Source organism: Mus caroli, chromosome 12, assembly GCF_900094665.2.
Source record: "Mus caroli chromosome 12, CAROLI_EIJ_v1.1, whole genome shotgun sequence".
NCBI classification, from domain to species: Eukaryota; Metazoa; Chordata; class Mammalia; order Rodentia; family Muridae; genus Mus; species Mus caroli.
Window position 1 is genome coordinate 107,387,825 of NC_034581.1, and position 12,669 is coordinate 107,400,493.

General features: G+C 53.5%; 1 protein-coding gene across 2 annotated transcripts; it reads right to left on the reverse strand.

The window, feature by feature from the left end:
- Positions 1–969: 969 nt before the first annotated feature.
- Positions 970–8,351, reverse strand: Nudt14 (nudix hydrolase 14). Of its 2 annotated transcripts, none has more exons than XM_021179334.2 (5): positions 8,205–8,351; positions 5,449–5,492; positions 4,964–5,028; positions 4,536–4,737; positions 970–1,288 (listed from the first exon to the last, which is right to left on the reverse strand). In XM_021179334.2, exons 1-5 carry the CDS (start codon positions 8,283–8,285, stop codon positions 1,048–1,050), a joined length of 633 nt encoding a protein of 210 aa, XP_021034993.1. In that variant the 5' UTR covers positions 8,286–8,351; the 3' UTR covers positions 970–1,047. The 2 variants fall into 2 exon arrangements, with proteins under 2 accessions (XP_021034993.1, XP_021034992.1); XM_021179333.1 differs by having other exon boundaries at positions 4,536–4,773.
- Positions 8,352–12,669: the final 4,318 nt, after the last annotated feature.

The window sequence follows — 12,669 nt, forward strand, 5'->3', positions numbered from 1 at the left end:
CAGCATGCCTTTCCTAAATATGTGCCTGTGGCTCACACAGCTGGCTAGGTGGGACAGAGTGCTCTTTAATCTATGCTAGGCACTCTAGGGACCTGTAGAATGGCTCTAAGCTACGCATGTAGGCCCACCCTCAGGCTAGAGAGCCTTAGGCCAGCAGCACTGTGAGCTGTCACACTAAGGCAGTTCTGCGCAAGAACCAGGCTGCCCACGCCAAGACGGCTGCTCTGGATCCCCATGATGACCTAGCCTACAGACGTGACTTTACGTCCTGCAGGCCAAGTGAGGTCCTCTTCCCAACTTCCGATGGCTCAGAAGTCATGGGAAGAGTACCGGAGACACCAGACACAAAACATCACCAGATCCAAGTTCCTGGACAGTGGGAGTGCAGTTCTAGTCCAGCCCCAGACATGGCAAGGTCCCTGTTTCTGCCCAGATCATGGAGTACATACTCTCTAGCATGGGCAGTACTGTGCCCATTTCCTCTCAGCTGAGGCCAGTCTATCTCTACTCCTGCGGACACAGTTCATGTTACGTATGAGAATAATTAAAAACATTTTAATGCTTTGTAGACATATCTGTCTTATTAGACAGACACCATTAAGTCATAAACCTTTCTCTTCCATATGACTACCCCTTTCCACATTTGGTCTATAGATCTACCATCCTCCATGAAACCAACAACCCACTCACCTACATCCCTCTTTCCCATCCGGGCCCAAGAAACTTGGGAGGTAGCTGATTTGAAACTTTGTCAGACATCCAAGGCTAAACACCTAGCCTGGTTCCCTCATGAACTGGCTACTGTTTGACAGTACCCCCAGGCTTGCTGTGCTAGCCCGCTGACAGCCATCTGCCTCCCAGAGCACCACCAGAGGAGGACCAGAGGGTTTCTATGGAGACCTTGCTACCCTCCCAAGACACAGTGCCTCCTCACCCCAGGTCACAGTGCTCAAAGCCAGCAGACATCAGTACAACTTGCACAAGCTTTATTGGGTGTGCAGGGCAGGAGGATGAGTGGATGGGATAGGCCTGTCCAGCCCCAGGGTCTCACTGGAGATTCAAATGGGGAACCACCTGGCTAAAGAACCAAGAGATAGCATAGATAACCCCGAGAGTCTTGGGGATGTCAGCATTGTCTGCAAAGGCCTGGGCGTCATCCAAATTCAGATGGATCACTTCGATGAGTTCTCCCTCCTCAGCCAGCCCTCCACCAGGCCCGCCTCGTTGGGCATCCGTCACCTCCGCGTAGAACATGGTCTGCCTGGAGCTAGTCAGTCCTACTCCAGACCTGTCAGGTAGGACAGGGACTGCTGAGAGACCAGTGTGGCCCTGCCAGACACCCTGCTTCCATGCTTCCCACTCTGCCTTTCTGGTGATTAGAACTCTGTGTATCTTCACCCTTCCCAAATACCACTCCCGGGGCGGGGGCGGGGGGGCATGTCCACGAAACATGCCCCCTGCAGCAGGCGAACCTCATGCATGTTGGGTATGCCAGCTATCATATGGCAGAGGTAGGCATCAAGGGCACTAAAATGATTTTTGAGATGAATTTGATAACCGGGCTAGAGAGGTGGCTCAGCCACCAGTGGCTCGGCTCATCATCAAACTGTCAAGATAAATATGACATCGGACACTTAGGGGAACACACAAATGTCAGAGGCACCTTACATATATCTTGGACCTAGGACCTGTTTGGCTAGCTGACTGAATTCATCCTGAGGGAGATACACGGGTAGGCCTGGCCTAATCAGGTGAGCTCACAAGACAGCTTCATGCTCACAATCTAAAGAGCTCTGGCACTCTCTGCTAGCACAGAGACCAGACAAGCTGCTGTGTTGTAAAAAGACGTGTGGCAAGGACCTGCAGGCATTGCTAAGATCTGAAAGTGGTTCCCAGCTATCAGCTAGTCAGGAAGTGGCCTCTATCCCATAGCCACAAGGACCTGCTACCTTTGCACCTGGACAGATTGTGGATGTGGCAGGTGTCTCTGAATGCAGCTTATAAGACCCTACGTGGAAGATCAGGGACCTTGGACACAGACTGTGCATATACAGACGCCATGAGGTCATAAGCAAGTGGTATTAGAGTCTGTGATAGGCCCTGCGGATCTGTTAGGCCCCTGCCCATGTCTCCTGTGCCCAACCAGGGCCTCTGACTTCCATAACTGCTAAGCCCAAGCCAGTTCTATCCATATCAGGTCTTCTGATTGCCTGGGGAGCCATGGACTGGATGTGGTGGTAGAGGTAGGGAATCTCACAGCAGGGCAGTTCACGGAGGCAGGAACAAGCTGGAAATACTCAAAGCCTCCCAACTCCCATCCCAGACTGACCATGCCCAGCTATCTCTTTATCCCCACAGACCCCTACCGGATAACCCATTTTTCTAGTAGCCATGGCTATACCTGTCATAGAAATCAGTGCCCGGCCTCAGTTTCCCTAGCTTATAAGGGAGACAGCTCCAGCATGTGGTCTGATCAGGCTAGACGCTCCCTCCAGCCTAGGCTGATTCTAATCTCATTTATATCACAAGGTAACAATAGGCACTGGGCTTCCCTGGGTGGGCCTAGCCATCTATGGCTTACCTCTGGGGCCTCAGGCAGGGAAGTAGTTAGGGGGTAGGCTCTGGTCTGTTCAGTCCCCATAAGGGCCACAGGGACAGGTGCTCTGATGTCATTCAGCCTTACCCTCAATCTTGCTTCCACACAGCCAAACCCTCCTCCTCCTCAAAGTATAAACATGAATGAGATGTTCAATGTTCCAAACACTCACTGCTCTCTAGTATCTTCTTCAGTCAGGATGCAGCCAGAGGCCCTGCCTATGAAACTTCTCAAATGTCAGCCAGACAGACACAGACACACACACACAGACACACACCACAGAGACACACACATATAGAGACACACACACACACAAGACATATACATACACACACAGACACACATACAGACACACACACACAAGACACATATATACACACACAGACTCACACACACACACAGACACCACAGAGACACACACATACACACACACAAGACACATACATACACACACAGACACACATACAGACATACACACACAGACACACACAGAGACACATACACACATACAAACACAAAGACATACACAGACACACACACAGACACCACAGAGATACACACAGACACACACAGAGACACATACACACATACAAACACAAAGACATACACAGACACGTACACAGACACATACACAGACACGTACACAGACACATACACAGACACACACACACAGACACCACAGAGACACACACAGAGACACACACACATACACACACAGAGACACATACACACATACAAACACAAAGACAGACACGTACACAGACACATACGCAGACACACACACAGACACCACAGAGACACACACACACATACAGAGACACACACATACACACACAGAGACACATACACACATACAAACACAAGACATACACAGACACACACACAGACACCACAGAGACACACACAGACACACACAGAGACACATAGACACATACACACATACAAATACAAAGACATACACAGACACACACACAAAGACACACACAGAAACACACACAGACACACACACAAGACACATACACACACACACAGAGACAGACACCACAGAGACACACACAAACTTTCCTCCTGCCCTCTGTCCCTGTTTGTCCCCCACACAGGCCACACTCTTATCATGGTCAGGTTTCTTAGATTCCCCTGGCCCTAAACACCTCCATGTTGGAAGCTGAAGGATTCAGGCATCACTGGCTGTCCACATGGAGGATACAGCATAGGGTACAGGCCAGCCCTTCAGAAGTAAGATAATGAACACCCTGGATCCAACATGGCCCAATCACAGCTTGGTGTTACAGAGTGAGGTCAGCAGGGATGGAGGCAGGAGGGCCCTGGCTGTGTTGAGTGTGCCAGGAGAAAGGTGGCAGGGACTCTGGTCCTTCTTGGTTTTAGGGGGTGGGGGGTGGTCAGAAGTACACAGCCTTGTTGGGGGGGGGGAAGGTCCTTTGCACCATAGGACCTTCTTTCTGCCCTCAGACCTCAGCAGGGGTCAGGAATCCACACAACATCCTGAGGCAAGGGGTGGCTTTGCATCTGAGGACCGCAGCCCTGGTTGGCTGCCTGAGGGAGGCATGAGTGGCTGGCACCTGGGCTTCAGTAGGGGTAGCCCCTCCTTCTTCTCCTCCCCAGGACTTGTCCTTCCCTCATTCCTGAGAACAGAGCTGTGACTCACCCCACCCCCAGCGCCCGGTGCTTAATCCCACAGGAAGTGGGGCATCTGTCGACAGCAGCTGCCACCCGGAGCCCAACCCCACGTGGCTGGGGCTGCAGGGTAGGGGCACAGGGTTAGCACACTCCAGAACCAGCCCAAGCACCCCAGGTCTGGCCCAGCCTAGGAGCCGAGGCATGGTCCACCAAGCCTCTTCCAGCCTCATGCCTGTATACCCTCTGGGGCAGGGTTCTCACCCACTCCCTGGTAGCATTCCGCCCCGCCACGCCTCCTTACATGTATGTGGCAACTCTGCGCAGATCGGTGGGGACCAGGCGATAGCCGCACTCTTCCCAAGCCTCCTTGCAGGCTGCCTCTTCCAGTGAGAGCCCAGGCTGGTCCACAATACCGGCACAGAGTTCCACCATCACTCCCGCTGAGCCAGGCAGTGCTTGCTGAAGTTCTTGGGGCTGGTCCTGGTTCACAGCTGTCAGGGACCCTGGGAAGTGACGCTCTACCTCGCCTGCATATACAGCTGGTATGGGGGGGAGCACAGCCACATGGTGGTCACCTCAGAGTAATCTATTCTAGGCCAGGCATCTCTTGCTGGACCTCAGTTTCCCCTGTAGCCACCACTGCACCAGCATCCAGAGCCTCAGGATCAAGGGCCTGAAAGCATGCTACAATTCCCCAGCCCTGATTCTTGTCTGCCCAGCTGGACTCACCTGGCCGGAACTGTTTCACCAACACCAGGCTTCTCTGAGAAGAGTTGAACATGAGAATAGTCACACTGTGTGGGGAAACACACTCAGTAAAGACACACACCCCTCTCCCCAGAGCCCTGGTTCCCATCCTCCTAGTCTCTCTCTTTCATTGACAGGCCTTGCTCAGATGGGAAGACCACACAGTCAGGCTAGGGCCCTGACCTTATGTTCCAGCTTACAGGATAGGGGCAGGGGAGGCAACATATTGGGCAGTTGGGGAAGTGGAGGCCCCTGCTGGCCAGTTTCCCAACTGTCACACCCCTATGCTCTGCATCCTGAGGAGTAAGATCAGATCTTACCAGGAGCCTGCCACCGGGGGGCCTGGTGTCCCCAGCTACTAGCCACCAGGCCTCAGGGACATAAGAACCAGAGACTGGGCTGAGGTGGGAAGTGTCTGAGGAGCAGAAACTGGGGAGTTCCCCAGTGGTCAGGCCAGCCCCTCTCACCTGTCATGTGTCTTCATAAAGTCCCAGGACTTCTGGACACCGTCCTAAAAGAGATAGGGCAGCAATCAGGAAGGGTGAGCGGCTGCCAGCAACAGATGGAGGTGCACGGGCCAGACAGACCCATCAGTAGCAGCTCCCAGCAGGGAGGCCTGCTACCTGCCTACGCCCTTCAGGAATGGGGACTTGTAGCAGGTGGAGGTGGAGGAGATTGCCCGGGAGGTCAGGATAGCCTAATGTTCTGGGAAGGGTAAGGCAGAAAACCCGGGCAAAGGGCAGGAAAGGCATTTCGTGAGGACAAAGGACTACAGAGACCTGTGCGGCCCGCCACCAAGTGTGGGAAGGCGCTAAGAGGATAACAGGGAGAGCAGATGTGATGCCCTTAGGCAGGGCAGGGAGGATTCCAGGCAGGCAGAGCAGAAGTCGCGTATACATGGCCGAAGCTCCTGTGGGCCACTGGACAGCTTACACTTGCAGTTGTGGATCTGCACATGTCAGATGGACGGTAAGTACTTGCCCCACCCTGTTTCAGGCTCATGCTATCTCTTACACATCCCCTAGTCCTGCCGCTCCTGTACGTAGGGTAGCACTCAAGAAATAGCTAAGGTGGGCCCCGCGGTATTGGGCAGCCAGAAAGGATGTCATCGATGCTTTGTATACAAGGTTAGGTTAGGGTGAGGATCCCATGGTCCCCACCATCCAAATGCCACTTGGAAAGACAGGCTGTCTCTGGGGGCTGAGCCAGCAGAGACATTCCTCCCTGAAGGGTCTCTGCAGGTGGGGCTGGACCTATCCACCCCTACCCCCACCTGCTTAGTCCACCGCTGGGTCATTCATGAGCACAGGCTAGCTCACCACAGATGCAGGGGCTCCAACCAATCTGCATAAAAAGACAGGGGCCCGGGTCCCAGAGACAGTGTGTTGCCAGGCAACAAAGAGGGAGGACACTGAGGAGAGAGCCACAGGGCTTCCTCAGGAGGAAAAGGGTACTGCTGTCAATGACGGGAGAGTCTCACAGGTAGAGGTCTCAAATCAGAAAGACTGACTTGAGCCTGCAGGCAGAGATATCCTGAGAGGGTAGCAGCAGCCTGGTTTCCAGGGGGAAAAGAGAGCCAATGTCCTGGGCAGGGCAGGCTGCCCAGGAGGCCGTTGAAGCACCACCTTGAGAGGCGAGCCCAGGCCTGCCCAATATCCAGCCACCTAGGCAGGCTCCAAAGAAGGCTGCCCGCCCAGGCTGCAGTGAGCCTGTCTTACCTACCCCCACAGCTTTCCTTCGGGGGGGGGGGTCACCCTAGGTGATTTACAAGGACCCTCTTGACTCAGGACCAAACACTTTGTCAGAGCTGTGAGTAGTAGGGACAGAGAAGCTGACATCGGCCTTGGGAGGGAGAGACAGTTCTAGAATGTAGCAGTGGGCACATTCTATACAGGGGCCACTGCTGCTTTGGAGCAGTTAAAGGTTGCAGACCCCTACAATGGCAAACACAGCCCAGCCCAGTATCCTTCAGTTCCCGAGGAAATACCGCCTACCCCCCACCCCCACCCCCACCCCCACCCCCACCCCCACCCCCAGCTATGACTATGGCTATGGCGGGCGCTGCCTGCTCAACTGAGCTCTGGTTACCAATGCCATCAGCGGAAATGTGCTGGTGGGATGCCAGCCAAAGCTGTAAAGCCACCCCACGGCACTTCCCAGGAAGTGAGGGAGAATGAACCAGCCTGGACCATCCACTGCCCACCAGAACCCCAGATCCTGGGTAAAAGAGCCACATGGCTACCCCCATGTCACCAGCCAACAAAAGGGAAAAGGAGTGTGACCCCCCCTTCCCCCCCCCCCCCCCCCCCCCCCCCCCCGTCTCTACCCTTTGTTCCTCAACTGAACCCAATTGCTCCCTCAAGCCTGTATTACTACCTCACTGCACTCTGGGAGAAGAATTCCCTAGCCTAGTGGGTAGGTGGAAAGGACCTCCACACAGCAGACACACCAGAGGCAAGGGAATTTGCAGGCTGGAGGCCACAACACTGGTGAGAGAAATGGAGTGGGAGAGCTGGGCAAACGCCAAGCCCTGGGCGGTCTGATCTAAGCTGAAACTCAGTCAGGGCTACATTGATCAGGTCAGGAAAATTGTGTATCAGACAGCATAGAGAATGGAAATGGGCAACGCGTGCCAGGGGCCTACTAGACAGGGCCATGCAGAGTAGAGGAGAAGGAAGAACCACGGGATAAGACGAAAGAGAAGAGGCAGCAAGTAGGTTCAACAAATGTTTTCTGTGTGCTTACTAGGTGCCCAAAGGTGCCATGTGAGATAGCTATGTATGGCCCTGTTGTTCTGGGAGACACCTGGGAGCTGCGAAAGGCTGAGTTGAAGAGGTTTCTTGGTGACGGCAGACTTTCTGTTAAGGCTTGAAGGAGGAGCTAGAAAGAAGGCGCAAAGGAGGGTATCTGCAATTGTGGGGTTCCCCAAGAGTTCTTCCTGCCCTGATACCCAGAGTAATCAATGGGTCTAACTGCATAAAAGTATCGATGGGCGGTCAGAAATGGAGGGCCAGTCAAATCTTCCTTAGGAAAGAGCGATTCTCTTCGCATGTCCTTCCTTGACCATTCCGGGTTGACCGACCGGCGGTCAGGACGGCAGGAGGGCGGAGCTCAAGCGCTGAGAATCTGCTCAGGGCGGAGTCGTGAGCTCGGGGGCGGGGCCAGGGCCGCAACGCGGGGGGGCGGGAGGCGAGCGCGGAGACACGCGAGTGGGGCGGATCACCTGGCGGTAGTGCAGCGTGAAAGGCCGCAGGTAGGGCGAATGGGCACAGAGGCCCACGGCCACCCCGTCGATGCGCTCCATGGTGGCGCAGAGTCTTCCGCGGATCGAAGCCGGCGGGCGCGTCTACGCACTTCTGGGCATGCCCAGTTCACGCGCGGGGCGGGCCGGGGGGCGGGGCGGAGGGCGGGCCACAGAGTCCAGGTAGCACCTGCGGGAGTGCTGCGCAGGAGGGAGGCGCTTTCAGACAAGTCCCCAAGCCAACATAAAGGGAAAGCGAACTGTGTAGGGTGGAGAGGGCTTCATAATATATGAAGCCTCCAACGGGTGGAAATCAGAGGGGATCACCGGGGTAGGTCAGCTGAGCGGGAGTCTGTTTGGCCGGGGTTAGCAATAACCTCATCCCCTTCCCAAGTCTGGGGAGCCAGGGCCCCTTCTGAAGCGTACAGAAGGGGAGACTAGGTAGAAGACAAATCTGAAAAGACTGGTGAAGGAAGGCCCCGGGAAGGGCACTAGCCACATAGAGGCTGACCTGACCCTGTTTGAGAGAAAGTGCGACTTCCTGTCTCTGTTCTTCACAGAGGCCATGTTGCTGCACACATTTCACGACAGCTGTTCAGGGCCCCAGATCTGCTCCATCACTATGTCAATCCAGATGCATCCAAAGTTCCAGGCCACTCTAGATTCAAGGAGAGATGGCTTCACTATATGGGACACATGGTTCACAGAGAGCCATTCTTAAAGACTACACACACACACACACACACACACACACATTCCTCTCCTAAAGTACTGAACTTTCCAGGCTTTGGCCTGGCCACCTAGTGTCCTGGAGGTCAGAGTGACTACCAACCAAGAGCTCCTCTAGTTCCCACAGCCAAAGCCCTCATAGGTGTTTTCCTTTATTTCAGAGGCCTCCTGGCAGACCCTTTCTCCCTAGACTGTGTGTAGACAATAGGGACCAGTCACAGAGTTCTCACTGCTATAACCAGTAGTTCAGGCAAAGGAAGATGTTAAAGGGCCTAGTGTCACTGGCCGGGGGCTACCTGTGCTCATTGGGCCTGCCTGAGAGGAAAACAGAAAGCCCCCACAACTCTACAGATCACTGTAGGTGGAAAGTCACATTTGAATGTTAGTATAAACTGAGGTGAGTAGAGTTTCTGGGATCCCTAGGCCACAGGAAAGGGCTACCTATGTGAAGGAGCAAGAAATATGTCTGTCCAAGGGGCTTTGGCCAGGGCCCAGAGTGGTGCTGTTAGATAGCTGATCATTGTCCCCATGGGAGCAATGCAGGAGCCTGAATGGAGAGGGGTCTGTCAAAAGTGAGTGGGGTGAGGTGGGAAGGCACCATGCTGCCAATGCCCAAGACTTAGAGAAGCCATCTCTGTGTTCGGCAAGCTGCTTCCTGGAGTTCCAAAGACCCCGTTGAACACATGTCCAGGACAGTGCAGACATCATGAGGCATGAGGCCACAAGTCAGCGTTATTACATCTGCTGTCTTTCAGCAAGACAGACTTCTATAGAGTCAGTTCAGGATGCTGGGACTCCAACACAAGGTCCCTGGCTGGGGTTTGGGTGTCTCCAGACTTGTCTCTCAGATCCTAGAAAGGCCCACTCTGGCATGTGGTCTATCCCCTACCTTCAAAACATTGTTGGCTCCTTGCTCTCTGACATTCTGCTGGTGGTCTCTGGACTCTGCCTCCATCCTCTCAGGACAATATGATCACATCTGGGGGCCCTCATAACTAGGGCCACCCTCACCTCAGGCTCCTCAAGCAGTCACACCTACAACATTTCTCTCTGCCTCTTTGGGCCCCATGTGAACACAAAGCAGGCACACAGTAGGGCAGGTCCTATACCCAGAGAGCTGTTGGGCACAGATGGTCTGACCTCTGCTGGCTCAGGGATAGAAAATGCTCTTGGGGGCTGGTGAGATGGCTCAGTGGGTAAGAGCACCCAACTGCTCTTCCGAAGGTCCAGAGTTCAAATCCCAGCAACCACATGGTGGCTCACAACCATCCGTAACGAGATCTGGCGCCCTCTTCTGGAGTGTCTGAAGATAGCTACAGTGTACTTACATATAATAAATAAATAAATAAATCTTTAAAAAAAAAAAAAAGAAAAGAAAAGAAAATGTTCTTGGGCAGTGCCCAGGGTCTGGGCGTGTCTAGATGGGTGCTGGGTTCTGCCAAGGTTCTGTGGTTTTCTAGTGGGGTGACAGGAAGTGTAGGTCTGGGGACTTAAGGATACTGTACAACATGAGGATCCCAAGGCACAGGGTGGCTGGAAGGACTGAGCCAAGACTAGAAGACCAGGTAACTATGGAACACAAAGGCCTCTTATTTTTTTGTAAACTGAGACCCTGCCCCTATTCTCCTGTGTCAGCTGTGGCAGAGCAGACACATCTGTAAGAAGCAGCTACCCTCAGCTCTGTCCACACCACCCCATACCAAACAGTAATCAGGCCCAGCATTGCTTGCTGCCGGCATCACTTGCTTGAGTGTGCGTGTACAAGGGTGACCGGCTTGGATCGGCTTCCTCCAGCACCAGGAGGTTGCTTTGCTGTCTGTCTCCAGGGGCTACTTCTACCAACCTGTAGGTCACTGAAGCCTTTATGGGACCTCACTTCTGTCTGCCTCCCTTGTGCTGGACAAGGGCCTGCGTGCTGTGTTGGCTGGACCTTCCAAGTGTCTGTGTGTTTGCTTGGGGGTGGCTGGGCTAGAGTTGCCAAGGAGTTGAGGCTTCCAGGAGGGAGAGAGGTGGACTAGTGCTGTGCCCCGGTTGGGTGGGTGGGGCTAAGGGTGGTAAAGTTCTTTACAAGTCTGTCCTTTTCTGCGTTTGAATTTTTTACAAAACAGATCCCACCCACCCGACCTCCTGTTTTCTCAGTCTTCTTGAGGGTTTGGATCTCCTAACCCATCACCAGCCTCTCACGTGCTAGGATAACAGTTCTGAGCCACCACACTGGATGCAGGACAGATGTGTTTGCTGTTTGGTGATGCAAGCCTGTGGACCTGTATTCAGTCTTTGGACCCACATAAAAGTGGGAGAAGTGACTCTAAAAGTTGTCCTCTGACCCCCCCAGAGGCTGTGTGACACCACCCCACCCCCACCATCACACACATACCTGTGTGTATGAACATGCCTGCCCCTCCTAGTTGCTGGTGTCTTCCTATATTCTGTCTACCTTGTTTATCTTCCCTCCCTCCCCAAGAGCTGCTGAGATTATAGATGCGTACATACCCTGGCATCTGTGTGGGTGCTGGGGACTGAATGCAGACCCTCAGGCCTGTGTAGGGAGCACTTTACCCACTGAGTCATCTCTTTAACCCCTCAGACATGTTTTCAAGAGGAATGGATCCCTTTCTACCAGCCTTGGCCTCGGCCGTCCTGAGCACACCTCAGGCATGCATGTGTACTCTCAGACAGACTTTAAACTCACAGCTTCTTAGAGTCAAGAGTGAAGGACACAGAATCAGGTTTTCTGGCCCAAACAGCTGGAAGGAGGCCAGTGGAGCAAAAGCAGGTTGTGGCATTCTACTATGGGGTGGAACCTGGGGCTTTGGTCTCTTCTGACTGTGACATGTCTCAAGGGACATGGGTGTCTACAGCAAAAGCACGGAGCTGGAGCCTTTCCAGGCACCAAACACAAAATTAATTCAAATGGATCAGAGGCTTGGACAAAAGAGCTGAAATTTAAAATCCCAGGGGTAGGGTCAGGGTAAGGAAGGGCAGAAATTCATGACATTTAACTTGTCAGTGACAGCCAAAGGAAAACAGGGAGATCGGACTTCGTGAGAATGTAAACCATTTGTGCATCGCGATGTGACTGTGAGTGGATGAGTGAGTAGACAGATGAGCTCGGTGTGCAATGGTCGATCGCTAGGCCTTGCTGGGATGGAAATGGAGGCAATGCCACATAAAAGGAGAAAGAAATGAGCCAGGCAACAGAGCCATGTGCTTCCATCCATGTGAGGTCCCTGAAGTGGTCAGACTGGTAGATGCGGGAGACAGACTGGGATGACGTGCCTGGGGGAGGTGGTTGGGAAGTCCCAGGTTAGGACGGTATTTTAGTGTGGGATGATGATAGTGTTCTGGAGGTGAGCTTCATGCCATTGAACTGCGCAACTTAAAAGTGGTTACAATGCCCAGGTGTGGTGGCACACACCTCTAGTCCCAGCCCTTGGAGGCAGAGCAGACAGATCTACTGGAGTTCAAGTCCAGCCTGCCCTTCACACCGAGTTCCAAGACAGCCAGGACTACATAGAGAAGCCCTGTCTTGAATCCTGTGCTCCCAACCCCCCCCCCCCGCCCCCAAGGGGGATTTACAGTGGAACCTGTAATCCCACACAGGAGATACAGAAGTTCAAAGCCAACATCTGCCACATGAGACACTGTCTTAAAACAAACTTTAAAAAAGTGATTATAATAGATGTTGGGTGTGCTTTAAAAAAAAAAAAGTCTACAG